Source organism: Cetorhinus maximus, chromosome 19 (genome assembly GCF_964194155.1).
Source record: "Cetorhinus maximus chromosome 19, sCetMax3.hap1.1, whole genome shotgun sequence".
Taxonomy (NCBI): domain Eukaryota; kingdom Metazoa; phylum Chordata; class Chondrichthyes; order Lamniformes; family Cetorhinidae; genus Cetorhinus; species Cetorhinus maximus.
In genome coordinates, this window is record NC_135897.1 from 21,239,195 (window position 1) to 21,256,883 (window position 17,689).

Sequence of the window (17,689 nt, forward strand, 5' to 3'; positions counted from 1 at the left end):
GGTCACTGATGTGGCAATTCAGTAGAAAATATTCAAGAGCAGCAGAATGAATGACTCAAACAAATTTCTGAAGGGAGAAGATGAACACATATGCACTGTACCATTACTGGGGCACAGAGACACTGGCACAGTCAATGTTAGAAAAACATGGAAGTTAGCAGTAAGGAGAATTAGAGAAACTGTTCTATCCAAATAATAGGTCTGGGACTCAAAAGGCAAATAGAGTCAACAGAGATATGTGTCTCCAAAGAGAGAAAAGGATTAAGTTACGTGGGCAAGGTGTATGGGTAAAATGGGATGATATGTTAGAGGTAGTAGGTGGGGTAGAGGTACATCATGAGACTGTGGGTAGTAAGGGGAGGGACGTGGTTAGAAATTAGGAAGATAGCAAAGGTTGATATGTTGAGAAGGTGATAGTGGGGTGGAGTGATAAGGCTAGATGATAGTATGTGGACTGATAGGTTAATAGATTGGTGGAGGGATATGCACATAGACTGTGTTAGAACCAACAACTCCAAGTTATAGGAAACACAGTGAGATGACAGGGTTTGTCTACTGTGTCTTTGTTCTGATTGACAGATACTGTCTGAATCTGGGATAAATATAACAAGATTTCCCTCCTTCTTCAGTTCAGTTCCTGCTGTTCTATCAGATGGGTGAGTTGCTGCAGAGAGACTGGACTCTGTCAATATATAGATTCTCAAAAGATTCTTGTTACTCTGTTTTATGAATAATTTAAAACATGTTTTTATTTAATTTGCAAATTTATACTTGCTTTTGTATAATTTATTTTTAAAAGTTGATGGATAATAGTTCTTAGTCTGAGACACACGGCCTCCAACTGTGGGGTCTTCTGCTAGGCACCGAGATGTGAAGCACACATTGGGTAGGCTGTAATTGTGGCAGCAGAAACTACAACAGCAGAAGGATCCATGTGCCACTGTGTGGAAATGCTATCCCAACTATTAATACAGGTGGTCAAGTTTCAATCTATGGAATATGCCAGGTTCCCTATGAAAGCTAATTTTTGCTTTAATCACACCATCATATTAATAAAAGGCAGCCCAAATTGTGACATGGGCATTAGGCAAGGATAATATTGGGTTCAGCTATTATGTCCTATTGGTTGGTTACTCACATCGATTGTCTAGACTTGAACGGGTTGCGGGTAGCTGGGGTTACACTGCAAAAGACAGACTGACTGCGAAGCTTATAAGTGTACATTTCTGTTGTGAGAAGCTAAGGACATATGCTTGACCTGAATAGGAGTTCGCACTTAGGCAAAGTGGGCCTAAACTTGCAAGATCAGGCAGGTAAGTGAGCATTATTTCTAACTGAATAAGTTTAGTAGAGTAGAGAGATAGGAGTTTATTAATGACAGTTTCTGGATCAAGGCTGGTGATGTGTGTGGGATGAATGATCTGGGATAATCCAGATATGAAAAGTATCTAAGAATAGTACATGAGAATCAAGTATTAAGGAGCCAAGTTGGTTAATCAGAGAAATGATGAACTCAAGAGCAGCTGGCTACACTTGTATTTATATCGCATCGCCAGGGTGGAAAATATGTCCCAAGATGCTCGAAGAGGTGCATGGAAATGAAGAAACAGCAATTTAAAGGAAAAGGTAATTAAGTAGGGACCAAAAGTTTCTTGGAGAAATCAGTATTAAGGAAGCTCTTACAGGAGATGAGGGAGTATATCTGGACAGGGAACTCCAGTGACTACAACCTGGAAGCTGTAGGCATGGGCACCAGTGCTGCATGAATGGATGGAATGCACATGAGGCTAGAGTAATAGGAATGGTGAGTTTGGAAGTGGAGAAGGATACAGAAATAGGAATGGACAGAGTCATGGAAGGATTTAAAATACAAGGATCAGAATGAGTGGTTTGGAGATGCCCCAACCAATAGAGTATATTAAATGAAGAGAGTACAGTATATCAGGGGTGCTGAGATGAGTTCTTTGCCAGCTCTCTTCTTCCAAGCTGAGGGATGTGCAAAACTGCAGAAAGATTAGACATTAAAAAAAATACTTGGCAAACAAATCTTGAAGGAAACGCATTGTGACCTAAAATCTTGAGGTCAACCTGTTTTCTTATAAATCACAATAACTTCCAACACTGAACTGGCAAAGGTGTTGCAACCCTTAGGACAAGTTGTGTGTGAAGAGATGCCTCCAGAATCAAGGGCAACAGCCACCTCATGATGAGGAATATTTCTGTGTGCTGTACGGAACAAAATCAGAATCCCTGAAGATTTTGGACACATTTTTTTGCTTGGTTCTTCACATGTCCCAAACATTGCAGCACTACTCCCTCACATCCCAGAAACTCCAGGATTCATTCTCACAAATCCCAGATACTCCAGGATTCACTCTAACACATCCCAGAAAATCCAGGATTCATTTTCTCACATGCCAGATACTCCAGGATGCACTATTGTATATCCAAAATACTCCAGGATTCATTCTCTCACATCCCAGATACTCCAGGATTCACTCTCTCACATCCCAGAAACTCCAGGATGCACTCTCATACATCCCAAATACTCCAGGATTCACTCTCACATCCCAGACACTCCAGGATTCACTCTCTCACATCCCAGATACTCCTGGGTGCACTCTCGTACATCCCAAATATTCCAGAATTCAGTCTCGCATCCTGTGGCTGTCAGCTGTGGCTCAGTAAGTAGCATTCTGGCAGTACTGAAGGAATGCTACACTGTCAGACGTGCTGGCTTTCGGATGAGATGTTAAACCAGTCTGTCCTCTCAGGAGGACGTGAAAGGTCCCATAGGACTATTTGAAGAAGAACAGGAGAGCTCCTTCCAGTGTCCTGGACAACATGTATCCCTTAACCAACAATGCTAAAAACAGACTGACTGGTGAATATCACAATGTTTTTTTGTGGGGAGCTTTCTGTGTGCATTTCTTATGTTATACAGTGACTACACTTCAAAAGAACCTCACTGGCTTTAAGAACATAGGACTTAGGAGCAGGAGTAGGCTATTCAGCCCTTCGAGCCTGCTCCGCCATTCAATAAGATCATGGCTGATCTGGTTGTGGTCTCAACTGCACTTTGCCGTCTCCCCCCCTTAACCCTTGACTCCCCTCTATCTATCAAAAAAATCTGTATACTGCCTGAGTAAATTCAATGACCCAGTCTCCATTACTTTCTGGGAAGAAAACTCCACATAGTTACAAGCCTTTGAGAGAAAAAGTTTCTCCTCATCTCTGTCTTAAATGGTAGACCTTTTATTTTAAGAGGTCTAATGGGATTTGGGATATCCTGAGATCATAAAAAATGCTAGACTAAAGCAAGTCTTTCTTTTTTAGGACTCACAAACACACATCCCAAAGACTCCAGGACTGACTGTCACACATCCCAGGCACTCCAGGATTGACTCTCTCACATTCTATAAATTCCCAAGACTGACTCTCACACATACAGACTTCCCCAAGACTGACTCTTACAGACTCTCCAAGACTGACTCTCACACATACAAACTCTCTAAGACTGACTCTCGCAAATCCTAAAGGCTCCTGGGCTGATTCTCATATATCTTTGATACTCCAGGACTGTATCATGCAAGACTACTTGAGAGTGTTTCACTATTGTTGAAGAGTTATACTGGCTCTAAAACCAGTTAGAAGGCTGTGATGTTCTAAATGCTGCACTGCCTGGGACACACGCACGAGCTTGAGGTTGCTTCCCGTCGCTCTGAAGCACATCAATGTCTCTGAGTCACCTAGGGAATGAGAAACAACATGTCAACAGCAAGGGTTTTGAGGGCAACTAATGCAGGAAGACATTCTAATAGCACTTCCATGTTCTTCGAGTTGGTAGTCTGCAAAAGGTGTGTGGATAGATCCTGGGATGAGAGAGAAATGTAGGGCTCCATGCTCAACCCACAACCGTCACTTCAATGGATCACAATCTGAAAAGGTTCAGTTAATGTCTGCAGGTGTGAGTTACTACAGGTTCTGTCCCAATTACAGTTTCATTAAGTTACCTATTATATAAAAAAGAGATGTTTTGTCCCTTTTGCGAAGAGCTTCTGAGATTAAGTCACTGGTGTGCAGTACATTCCTATGTCGAAGGATCATGATTCCTCTTCATTGGGATCACTGTGGAATTTTAGACCAATCACATTCAGCTTTACTCCTAGGTGCGCTTCAGAGTAAAATTCAACCTAACTGGATACTTGCTTGAGGTAACTTCAATTCTGATTTGACAGGTTTTTAACTTGAATGCAGCATTAGTTTAATTGGATAAGCCTCAATCCTTTTTTCTATTGGGTGAGAGATTATGTATCAGGTCTCTTATTATTTTGATAGCTGTTAGCTGCTCCAAGGTCAACACCCTCCGACTAGTTGATAGTGAGGCTTACACATACAGCCAAAGGTTAGCCTCTCTCATCCTCTATGCAATGGGCTGGAGGTTTAGGTAGCTCTGTATACACAGGAGTTGAACATGTACATCACACTTCGCTGACAGGAGTATTCCGGCTCAACTCCTTGATCCCATGTAGGATTCGCTTCATGTGGCCCACTCTCGCTATCCCCAAGTCCTGCCAAACACAGGTTAGAGGACAGGTGTTTATTACCAGTACATTAGTTTAGTAAATACTAGAGCAATCTTATTCAAAATGTAGGCTAGTGAAAGGCAGTAATCTGAAAAGGAAATTGGGTTAAATAGGTAAAATAGTGCTTCAAGACTACTGACTGGAACTGACTATACTTCATCCCCACAATACAGTTTTGCTATCCAGCTCAAATGCTTAACCCAACTTCCCTCTTCCCCTGAAATGAAGTACATCCTTGATAGGGGAAGGGGAAAAGTTAAATTAAAGAGAGCAACAGTTGCTTCATTCCCGGTTGCACAAGTCAGCACTGGTCATGGTCTAAATATTCTGTTTCCAGCCTCATTAAAGTCTATTCAGAAACTATTTAAATAAATGGTATACACACATTATATAGTCTCTGGAACACAATGAATACCCTGCTAGGACGTAGTGCCTTTCGATTGGTATGTCAAAAAGCCATATACCAATGGTCTATAGTGCTTATTATACTAGTACACATTGGATATCCCACTGGGATGCAGTGCCTAACCTACTGGTGAATAATATCTCTGATTCAGGTCCTTTGTAACGAGTCATTGCACAAGCACCAAGGACAGCTCATATTGCATCATTCTTGTGAACTCATTTGGAGGGCTGGATGCAGTGCAAGGGTCCTACTATAATGTCCCACCCAGCATTCCCAAGTCAGGTACACAGTAAAGCTGTCTTTACACAGCCCCATCAAGCAACCCCAGAAAAGTGCCATACCTGAATTTGGGGTGCTTGATGGGGCTGTGTAAAAGAATTTTCTATTTCCCCCGCCAGTTGTCCCCTGAGTGAGATTGCCAATTTGTGCTGAAAAAGCTGCAGTTTTGTGCAGCGAGCTGATGCCCTCCAATAATATTCCCAGCTTATTCCACTCAGAAACATTACAATAGTATTAGTCTGGGCAGCAAATGAGTCCATATCTAATGGTGCAAATCAGTCTGTGTTTAAAATGTTCATTGAGAGTTTGTGCGCATGTGGAGTATTAACTGCGAGTGTGTGAGATTGTGAATTTGTATGTGGGTTTGAGTGTTGACTTCTCATTTTGAGCTGATTCATGGTATTAAGTGTCAGATGTTGTGGCTTGCAATTCCTAAGGTATGGGTGCAAGCCTGGCCAGCAGTAACGATGACATGAAACATCTGAGGGTTAGAGAGAAAGGGGCACCCAAATGTAGATCAGGATGACCCTGAGCATTAAGTACAAAGTCTGTCCAACTTTCAGAAAAAGTAGATAGACTGCAGCCTAAGGCTTTATGTTATTAATGAACGATGGTCAGTTGGTTCGCTGGATGATTTGGTGAGTGGAGGAATGTCTGCCACACTAAGTATTTGGCAGGCAACCAGGATAAACTCAAAAATTAGGTGGAGTGGGAGCTGGGAAATCAGAACAATCAATTTGGCAGCTAGTCTTGGGTGCCAAGATTGGTAGATGCAACACCATCACCTTGTGTATAGGGGCTTGTAATGCTCTAAATTTTGAGTGTTACAGGCAGATAGGGTCATAACCTTGAGAAATGCAGACACACATTGATGTGCGAAAAATACTGAGAAATCTTCACATGGGATGTAAGGTTAGTGTTGACAGGAAAGACATGTCATATGCAAGACTCTTAATATGTGCACATACACATGTAGTTGGGTTATACTTGAATGCAAACTCCTGCAATGATAAAAGATCCTGAACGAAAGTCAGCAGTTCTTAAGAAACATTTTGTTCAGTGAAACAGTCCTGATATTTGAGATTAGACAATAACTACCCTGAGGGATTGAAAGATCTAGCGACGTAAGCAATTAAAGGAAAGAAGCAGAGTGCAAGATACTCAGGAAGCCAGGTCAGCAGCTGGCATCACATCAAGATGTTGGTACAAACTCAACCTTTAAACCTTTTCCTTCTCTCTCAGTGAGGCCAAAACAATTAAAAAGCCACGGATTCCCAGCCCAGGTACTCAGCCTGTCACCCAAGTGCAGCAGGTAGAGTCAATGGGCTAAATCTTAATTTCAAATTTACGAAAGAAGAACTAAACCCGCCTTGATCCTGCCAACTTCTGGTTTTAACAGAGACACAAAGGGGCGGGTGACCAATCGGCTTGTGGAAAACGGTTTAAATGTTCTAATGAGGTTCCACACCTTCATTTTAACAGTTATTCTATTTTTAACCGTAGGTGGCTGGGTTTCCCAAGCCTTGGAAAACTTGGGAAGTTCAAAGAAGACAAGAGGGGCTGAATGCATGAGCTAAGTGTCTTTAAAGCACTGGTTGTGGGCCAGGAAGAGCATGAGTGCTCAAAAAGCAATCCAGTAAAACCATGCTCCTCCTACAATCTGTCTACTTTCCCCCAAATCCACAACAGCCACCATTCAAACTGAACTTCCACTCCTCCACCTGTCCCCATCACCGCCCCCTATCCTGACTCATTCCAACTGCATCTCACCACCATGGTCTCACTCACTCCCCGAATATACCAATCTGTTCTTGTTGGCTTTTTGTTGAAGAGACCTCCAGCTTGTCAATCAGGCTGCTTGTTGGTCATCCTGCATTTAAATTCTGCAGTACATTGGGGAAACCTGTTCTTTTAGGCTTCCCAGCCTCACAACAGCCAATCCTGCACAAAACTTGCCTTCAGGCTAAAATCCATGCTAATGAGTCCCAGTCTAGATACTCATCATGATCTATGGATTGTGGTTCAATTTACTTTTGCCTTTTTAAAAAATTATCTTTCTCTCAACATCAAGAAGACTGAATCTGCTCTCGAATGCCATTCTAAAATGTCACTGGGTAGAACCCTCTCTTCTGTCTCATGACCCTCTTTCCTTTCACAAAAAAAATTCTTAGTGTCACTTGGGTGTTTTGGCCTGAAAGGTTTGTGGGTGTGTAGCAACCAATGTACAGTAATTCCCCTACCATTCTGTAACTGTTCTTTACAGATCATAGTTTCACAGTACCTTCCAAATGATGTGATCTCAGCACACACAGCAAGTTAAAGCAGAAAGACAGTACTGATAAGGGCAGGCCACATTAGTTTGTCATTCATGCAGAAGTGAAAATGTCACTTGCAATACCTTCAGGTCTCGCCTCTCCAGATGCAAGAGCTCTGAGCCACGGATGTCGTGCCGGATGAAGATGTCTCTGTACTCGAACAGGCTAAGATGCTCTAACCAGGCTGCCACCTCCTCAGTACCCCACTGATGCACTGTGGGAAAGCGAAGAGCAGCGCCACCTTCAGTACCCACAATCCCAAAGGTAAAGAGAAATGCACAACCATCACCCGCTAGCAAAAAAAAGGCCCACAGAAATTTCAGAGAGTGCAGAGAACGCTAATAGCTAATCTCAGAAGACATATTTCAGGCAGACACCATAAGTCAATAAGCACACAATGCAATTTGGAGATCGGCATAGCTGCTGAAATGAGATACCTGTTGTTGAGTGGATAGCTCCAGGCTACATTACCAAACATACAAAAGCGTCCCTCCTGCCTCCCACACATCCCAATCTCTCTATTGTACTGAAGTGTGCTAAAGAATCCTGCTGATCTATGAAAGGAGGGTTCTGTGATATCTCATTAGTAAATGCACCTTCTGGTGTTGTACTGAGGCACACAGATCAGCAGCATCCCAAATACCATCTCTGATCTGTTCTGAGTTAGCAGATGTCAGCCTGGCTACAGTCAGAGTGCTATATATGGCCTTCATCCCATGGGTGGGGTAGAAGCAGTGGAGGGAGTTGCCCCATTGACCCTTACTGAGAATGAATATTGGGTGAGGAATGAATGGGTTTGGTTGTAATGACTCAGGGTCCCATACCCTGCTGACACTCACTGTCTAAGATCATATGTGAAGAATAATCACTTGATTCTGCACAGGTTCAGATTGAGGCGAGAGATTCCCTTCTGAGCGGTCACTTATTCCTTGACAGGGTTAACAGGTAAGCCTCTACAAGTTGTTCAGGTACAACTCCGCCAGCGGCAGCTTTTCTCCAGCATCTAACCTGTGTCCACCCTCAGGTCTGGACTGTGAATGTTAGCATGATATTCCAATGTCAGGAGCCTCACATTCAGGCTTGATCCTGTCCTCACCTCCCGCTTTCCAGTGCAAATGAGAACCCGAGCTAATATTTCCCTTCCATAAGGCAAGGGGCCTCCTTACCCAACCTGTGGTGGAAGTCATGCGGCAGTGGGTTGGACCTGCCATCAGAGAGAGAGCTGAAGATGAAGGGGGCGGAAGCATGGATTTTGAGGCCAATTTACAGCACACATATTAAAATAAGATTGGATAGAACCTGGGATCCATATGGCTTTAATATCACATCTGACAGCAAATTATGCCAAAGAACAATTGGGAAAGTAAGGCTTCATATCCTGGTTTGGAATTAATTTCCGTCTGCATGCTCCAAACAAATGTGGGAGACCAACTTAGAACTACTTTTCACCATTGTGCACCCTGCTGATTCATGTGCCTTCTACTGCCTCACAATTTCAGTGGACAATGACTTCAGGCCTAATCTACAAGACTTGTGTACAATTCTTACCCAATGGCCTACATCAAAGGAGCTGTGGAATCACTATGGGGCATGGAATTGTAAAGAGAGGGATAACAATGAGGTTTATTGATTTTTCTTAATGCATCCTTATCGCAAATGCTTCAGCCAAGGAACTCACATAATGGAACTTCTGTGATTGATGAGTTGTGGATTGCAATGGTAACTTGTGATCAAGCGCTGTGTAAACCTCTCCAAGTGTAAATGGGACTGACACTAGCAAAGCTGGTGATGGTGGACACAAAGAATGGAAGTGAAGGAGCGGGGCGGGGTCAGAGTTGACATACGCACCTGGTAATCCCATATTCCCCCTGGTTTCCTTATTCTTGTTGTTTTTCTCTTTTTTTAACTTTGACACAAGGCGGAATTTGGCACTGCGAGTGCGCTTGGAATATTCCAACAACTGGCCCTGGGAAAACACACAAAGACATGAGAAAAGTAAAGCAGATACAACTTGCTATATATCACATAATTAGCAGTGCAAAAAATTTCCCAATGGGCTGACCTCACACACACGTCATTGTGCAAGGATCAGATGAGAGGCAGACTTATTTTATATGAATGAGGTCCAGGAATTAAAATGTCCTGCTCCTCGCATCAAAGAGCCCTGCCGACACCACACTTGCTCCTTGCCCTCGGATAAAATCAGGGTTATCAAGTCTAAGGCTAGGTTATTTTAGGAGAGATAGAAGTCTTCAAGTAAAAAATGTAATGAAGCTACTAAAAGAAAGAAAATACTTGCATTTATGGAGTGCATTTTTACATTCTCAGGGTGCACCAAAGTGTTTAATGGTCAATGGATAACTTTAGAATGATTATCACTGCTATATGTGGGTGAGTGCATCAGCCATCTAGAACACAAATAATAAATGAATGAGGGACCAGATCTATTTTGGGTGGTGTTAGTTGAAGGATAAATGTTGGTCAGGATATATGGAAAACTCTACTGCTGTTTGCAAATAGTGCGATGGGATCACTTACAACCTACTGGGAGGACAGATGTGGCCTGCTCAGGCAGTCATGAAAATACACTACTACTACTTTTGGATGATGGGAAAAGTTGATAAAGGGATGTGTGATTTGACTATCCATTTGATGGCCTCCTGAGATGCTGGGCAGAATTTTACATCATTGGGATTTTACAGTCCTGCCGAAGTCAAAGGACTTTTGAATGGCTTGCCACATTTTACAGGCCCACTTCCGCTGCAACAGGGCTGTCAAATTCCACCGAGTGGTGAAATGAGATGCCTGCTGCTTAATGGGCAGGTTCATGCAATGTGGTTCCAAGGTCAGGGACTCATGGCCATAATCGCAATTTGGGCAGTCTACTATCTTCCAGCACTGTTCACTGCCTTCGAGGGACATCAAAGCCAGGGACCTCTGATGTTGGGTCAGTGTTGAGGTTTTTTTTGTGCTGTATGGTTCCACAATTCCATCCATCTGGATACTGGGTTGCTACCAGCTGCATGAATATTAGCTGCTGTTTCCCAGAATGGTGGGTGCGATTGTAAGTGTTTTCTTGGTAGGTTTTTCAAGTCTTTGTGAATGGGGAGGTTAGTGTTGCTCATTACTTTCCATGTCATGGAGCATGACTGCGCCAAGTGATGGCAAGCTGGACGGTGTGGGAAAGCACTGAGAGCCACTCAATTGGAGTGGAATTAAGCATCCCTGACACTATCCTTCTGGTGGCGATCAGCTAGACAACCACGATCTCTGTATGTTGGTTGCAGGGTCATGACGTAGATCAGTATTCTGCAGCAAAGTAGACTAGGACCGCTGTTGCGGTAAAATAGAACAAACTGTATTTCTGCCACAGTCAGCACTTTCAGGAGAGGAAGGAGGGAAAAGGGAAAGCAACAAACAACAGACTGAACACTTGTGTCAAGTCAACAAATCATTCATTCAGTAAAATCCCTTATAGGCTTGCAAACTTACTTCATCATCACTTGGTTCAATGAGCTGGTACAGCCAGGGGATCTCTGCCAGTTTTCGAAGCTGCATGTCCACATTAGCCAGAGCCCCAGTGAGTTCGTCCTTCTGAGGTGGATCCAACTGCTGCACCCAGTAAAGGAAAACATACAGCAATGTGCTCAGCAATAATCACTTAATGAAAATAAACACGAGTCTTAAACAGGCAGGTGGATTGGTTTTTTGATTTCATATACTTGCCCTCTCTTACTTCTTGCGATGCTTAGAGATCAGAAGTGAATGACCAAGCAGTTACAGGCTCTGGGCTTTCAAGAACTAACACCTAGGAGTGCTATTGGCTAAAGCAATCCTGGAAGCCCCAGATGCATGTGAAACTACCACAAAACTGTATTTGATTTCACATTCAGTAAGTAATGCTCTGAATCAAAAACATAAGGTTATCTAACCTTGTCTACATCACATCTTGGGTCTTTTAATCCCATCACTGGCTTACAAATGATGTTAAAAAAAATGGTAAAATATAAAATGGGAATCAGCAGAGATTAACTGCACTCCCAGCAATATATTCTAAATATCAAAGGTTGCAACTGAACATAGAAAGTGACATACTTGAGCTATTCAAGCAACAGCCAAATGCTGTCCAGTCACCACCACTTGAAAGTGAAAGCATGGATGTTATGCATGGGGAGCTTTCAGTCTCGGTTGTGACTTCCTACATGATCAAATTTGCTGCCAACAATTGGCATCTAGCATTGCCGGAACTTTCAAACAAACACCAGGACGTAACTTGGCTGGTGGTGAGAAAGGCCCTCCCCATCAGATCCTTCTTACATGCCCGGAGTCTCATCCCCTGCACACGTTGCCCTCAAGATGGCTGTGGTGGGGAAGAGACCGTTGTTCACCTGCTTCTGGAGTGTGTCTTTGCAAAGAAGGTCTGGAGAGAGCTTCAGTGGTTTTTGTCAAAGTTCATCCCGAGCAACTCCGTGACACAGGACTCTGTGCTCTATGGGCTGTCCCCAGGAACGCACACCGAGACAAACATCAACTGCAGCTGGAGGATCATCAACTCAGTGAAGCACGCTCTTTGGTCTGAAACTTGCTGATCTTCCAGTGCAAAGAGTTGTCCATAACCAGGTGTTGTAGACTGGCACATTCCTAGGTCCAGGACTACGTGCTGAGGGATGCACTAAAGCTTGGGACAGCTGCCGCAGAGGTGCAATGGGGAAAAGCTGCTAAGACCTTTCAGCCATTGTTCATCGAGGGGCTAGAAATTGTATAGAACCCCTCGGACTGTATAACTCACATTGAATGAGGTGAGAGTGACTACCCTTGACATGAAGGCAGCATTTGACTGAGTGTGGCATTAAGGCGGCATAGTACAACTGGAGTCAATGGGAATCAGAGGGTAAACTCTCTGCTGGTTGGAGTCATACTTAGCACAAAGATGGTTGTGGTTGTTGGAGGTCAATCATCTCAGTTCCAGGACATCACTGCAGGAGTTCCTCAGGGTAGTGTCCTCGGCCCAACCATCTTCAGCTGCTTCAATCAATGATCTTTCTTTCATCATAAGGTCAGGAGTGGGGATGTTCACTTACGATTGCACAATGTTCAGAACCATTCATGACTTCTCAGATACTGAAGCAGTCCATGTCCAAATGCAGCAAGACTTGGACAATATCCAGATTTGGGCTGACAAGTGGCAAGTAACATTTGCACCACACAAGTGCAAGGCAATGACCATCTCCAACAAGAGAGAATCTAATCCGCTTGACACTCAATGGCATTACCATCACTGAATCCCCCACTACCAACGTCCTGGGGGTTACCATTGACCAGAAACTGAACTGGACAAGCCTTATAAATACTGTGGCTACAAGAGCAGGTCAGAGGCTGGGAATCCTGCAGCGAGTAACTCACCTCCTGACTCCCCAATGCCTGTCCACCATCTACAAGGCACAAGTCAGGAGTGTGATGGGATACTCTCCACTTGCTTGGATGAGTGCAGCTCCAACAATATTCTAGAAGCTTGACGCCATCCAGGACAAAGCAGCCCACTTGATTGGCACCCCATCCACAAATATCACTCCCTCCACCACGACGCACAGTGGCAGCAGTGTGTACCATCTACAAGATGCACTACAGGAACTTAGCCAGCACCTTCCAAACCCACGTCCACTACCATCTATAAGGGCAAGGGCAGCAGACACATGTGAACACCACCAGTTGGAAATTCCCCTCCAAGTCACTCACCATCCTGACTTGGAAATATATCACCGTTTCTTCATTGTCGCTGGGTCAAGATCCTGGAACTCCCTCCCTAACAGCACTGTGGGTGTACCTACATCAAATGGACTGCAGCGGTTCAAGAAGGCAGCTCACTTCCACCTTCTTAAGGGCAATTAGGGATTGGCAATAAATGCTGGCCCAGCCAGCGATGCCCACATCCCATAAACCAATTTTTAAAAATATAGTAAATATTACATGTATGACAATTGTATTGTAGCATCTCAGAGTGCAGCATGATATATGTGGAAAATTTGAATATCATTGCACTTTCTGTGATGGTCATTTTGAAATGTTTTGTAATGTTCTTCTGGACATTTTATGAATAAAGAATATTTTTGCAAAAAAAATCTAGCATCACACACAAAGGTCAGTGGACATTAAGTTAAAGCACCGGAGGGCTAGCAGCACATTTAGAACTGTGAACCCAGCAAATAATGCTGTCTTCAGGAGAGGTGCAAACCAACAAATAAAGATCCAACACTATAAAAGGACATGCACTGGTCAAAGTCTGCAAATCTATTGTAAAAATCAGTCTAACTGAAAGAACCAGGACCAGTTTTAACCATTCTCCGAGTCTGCACAAGCTAAATACTGGAATCATTTGGTGATTTTATAATTAATGTGCTTTACTCTCAAGGTTTGGTTCTGCCTCTAAATCACAGGATTCACCTAACACTGTGAACCTTAGAATGTTGCAATTACACAATTACAAATGATATTAAACCTCCTTTAATATATTGTCTTAAAACAAGTAATAAAACTCAATTCCTTCAAACCACCCTGCAGTTTCCACATTCAGCAAAAACCATCATTTTATATTTAATCCACCCAAATCCCTCAATCAAATTCTAGTCTGCATCTTACTCCTGGGTATTTGCTATTTTGCATATTTATCATTTGTACCTCTCAATTAGATTCCAGCCTATAATTCACTTCGAGTATTCACTATTCCATACATACATTTTTCAAACCCTTCAATTACATTCAAGCCTATAATTCAGTCCATTTATGAACCTATGGAACCCCTCAATTTGCTGTTAATCTGCAACTCACCCCATTATTCTATATATATATAAACGATTAGCACCCCTCAGTTAGCTGTTAATCTGGAACTTACTGCATTACTCTACATATCAACTGAGGTGCATTTGTTTCTTTTATTTAACTCTTTCCTTACCAGTGACATTTTGCCTGCCAATAAGAGCTCTGTCTCATTGTGCAGGGCTTTCCCATTGTTGACCATTTCCATCACCAGACTGCAACTCAGGCCCTTCGGAGAAAAAACAAGATGGAGTCACTTTAAATCCGCACCAGGACTTGAGGGCTGCTGGGCAGCCATGTCATTACTGCCACACATCACTTCTCACACCACTTGCAGCTTATAGTGAAATCAAGGCTTCTCAGTCAACAACAGCTTGCACATATAAATTACCTTTTATGCAGCAAACATTCTAAGGCCCTTCACAGAGAATAACCAAACACCAATTAGTAATGAAAGAGACAGGAGAGGTGACTGAAATCACAGTCAAAGAGAGGTTTTGAAGAGAGCAAGACAAAGGGGCTTAGAGAAAGATCTATAGAGAGCGTGGTCAAAAAAGGTGAAGGTGCATCTACTGATGGAGGAGGAAGGGAATGCACAAGAAACTAAGTCTGAAGGTTGGAACACTTGGGTAGGATCTAAGGCTGAAGGAGGTGGTAAAAACTGGGTTGAATGAATTGGGGTGTAGCGCTCGAGAAATTGTAGAGATCAGGTGGGAAAAAGATATGTAGGGATTTGCAAACATGGGTGAAAATGTTGAATTTAATGCATTGGGAATGGGGTTCCTGTAGAGATTAGTAGGGACAGGCATGATTGATAAATGCAAGAAAATGTAGGTCTCAAGGTGGGCAGGCAAGAAAGTGGAGTTAAGGCCACAATCAGATCAGCTAATGTCTTATTGAATGATGCAGCATTTGGTTCGAGGGGCCAAATGGCCTACTCTAGCTCCTATGATCTTATGCTTTCAATAACTTGCAGTTAGCTTCGAGCTTCAGAAGCTGGCAATGAGGACATTGGAGAATTAGAACATGGAGGAAGCAAAAGTGTAATCAAAGGGCTCCATTAGTGATGGGAGCAAGGGTGGAGCTGGGCAATGCTGTGTACGTAGAAGCAAGTGGTCTTGGTGAATTATACGATGCAGAGTTGAAGCTCGACTCAGGATAAGATGGTTACTTGACCCTCAAAACAGGGAAGATCCTGTCTATGCTACTCTTCCACTTCTCGAGTGGCTGGCTGTCAGTGGTACTGGGCGCCTCTCCTATACCCTGATTAGCTGGCTGTAACTGGCACGAAGCTACTCTCCCACAGCCTAAGTGGCTTGTTATAATTGGCACTGGGCTCTTTTCCCACAGCCCAGGTGCCTTGCTCTGAGACTGGGCTACTCTCCAACACCTTGTATGGCAGCCTCTAATTAGTGCTGGACGAATCACTCAAAACTTGAGTGCTGCCTCTGATACCGGGTCACTCTCCCACACCAATGTACCTGGCAAATAACCAGAGAGCATAGCTTGATCCATGCAAGCTATCTAGAGCGGACTATTGCTGGAAAGAGGCTGCTTCTGTGAGCCCAAGAGCTAGCTTTGCATAACTTTGCTTCCTCCTCTTCTCAATTCAGATAGTTTCTCCCCCAATAGGTGACAGCAGTGAGAGCAGCCTGAAAACCCTGAGAAAAAACATCAAACATGGAACAAGATAACTCATGTTTGGGATATTAAATTTATTAACTGGAAGACTCAGGCACATGATTTATTTGTGTAAATTTCTCGGCAGTAGGCAATCACAGTTTGAGACAACAAATCTCGAAGATCTGATCATGTATTTTTCCAGCTTTTCCACTGATTTTCCCTGTCTTTCTCTCCTGAGGGCACTGACTCATGCTCTCATGCCAGGTTATGGCTCCAGAAGTCCTGGTCATCCTCTGGTGCCTCACACAAAGTGCCATTATTCATCTGTGTGTCTAGATAGCATTTTCCTGAAGGATGGAATACTATCATCAATGTTTGATCCTATCCTCACCCATCACTGCCACACAAACATTACCAGCAGCCGTCAACAGGCATTGATCATAAAAGCCAATCTATCCCAGCAGAGTCCATTCCTCTAGTACGCTAATGCTCCTTTCTCAAACTCAGCCTTCTACTACCCTAACTCCCCTCATTGAAGCCCATTCCGTTAGTATTTTAGTTGTCTCAAAGGTCATCCCATAAGTTATTTAAATTCCTCATAACATCCATGTACATTTACATAGTCCTTCTTGTTTCTATCTCTATCCTCAACTAGGAGATTATTCCAAACATTCCCCACTCCTTGAAGTAGATTGGTTTTTCCTGCAATCTGCTTAATGCTAACTTTTCACTCACTCATTCATTTTTTTGTTCTCATTCTCTGATCTATTTGGAAGTAATTCTGTAGGATTACTTCTTGCAAAATATTTAATACCTTATAGGAACAGGGATAGGCTATCCAACCCCTTGAAACTGTTCCATCATTCCGTTACATCATGGTTGATCTGGCATTTTCACGCCATCTACCTACCTTGGCTCCATTTTCATGTATGCCGAGGTCTAGGAAAATATCTCTTGATCTCAGATTTAAAATTGTTAACTGAGCTAGAATCTACTGCTTTTTGTGGGAGTCTCACACTTCTAACTCCTTTGTGTGAAGAAATGTTTCCTAGCCTCTTTCGTGAAATAGGCTCCTTTGATTTTAAGGCTGTGTCCCCTTGTACTAGACTTCCCAAACAGTGGAAAAGTTTTTCTATCAACCATATCAGTTCCATTTAAAATCCTAAAAAGGTCAATTAAATCATGACTTAACCATCTTTACTTCATGGAATACAAGGCTAGTCCTATGTAATCTTTCTTTATAATTTAAACCTTGAAGCCCAGGAAGCATTCTGGTGTATGTGCACTGCAGTCTTTCCAAGGTCAATATATCCTTTCCAAGGTGCATTGCCCAATGTACACCGTACTTCAGATGTGGTCTAGCTAGGGCTTTGTATAGCTGTGGCAAAACTTCCTCCTCATTATACTCAAACTCTATAGTTATAAAGGCTATCATATCCCTTTAGACTGTAGAGTTTGCACTTTTTGCATAACTTACTATCTTTATGTCTTCTTGTTCCCTGCAGACACTTCAATATGTGTTTTTTGAAGGGTGGTGACTAGAACTGCAGTCTTTATTCAATACATTATCTGTCCATTATATTATACAGCCTCAGCAAACTTCTGTAATTTATACAGTACTGCTTTGATTATGCTTCTCAGCACGCTACCAGCTTTCTGGTTTCTCC

The 17,689-nt window shown here is 42.9% G+C and overlaps 1 protein-coding gene across 7 annotated transcripts in view; it reads right to left on the reverse strand.

Annotated features, from left to right (window-relative positions):
- Positions 1-4,013: 4,013 nt before the first annotated feature.
- dgkd (diacylglycerol kinase delta) overlaps positions 4,014-17,689 on the reverse strand; it is a 125,147-nt gene continuing 111,471 nt past the window's right edge. For 5 of the 7 annotated variants that reach the window (XM_078563575.1, XM_078563578.1, XM_078563580.1 and 2 more), the window contains 5 exons: positions 14,536-14,628; positions 11,079-11,198; positions 9,435-9,552; positions 7,670-7,827; positions 4,298-4,571 (listed from right to left, as the gene is read on the reverse strand). In XM_078563575.1, coding sequence (XP_078419701.1) covers positions 4,482-4,571; positions 7,670-7,827; positions 9,435-9,552; positions 11,079-11,198; positions 14,536-14,628 — 579 coding nt within the window. In that variant the 3' untranslated portion in view covers positions 4,298-4,481. Of the gene's footprint in view, positions 4,572-7,669; positions 7,828-9,434; positions 9,553-11,078; positions 11,199-14,535; positions 14,629-17,689 lie in introns of all 7 variants that reach the window. The other 2 variants (XM_078563576.1, XM_078563577.1) reach the window with 2 other exon arrangements.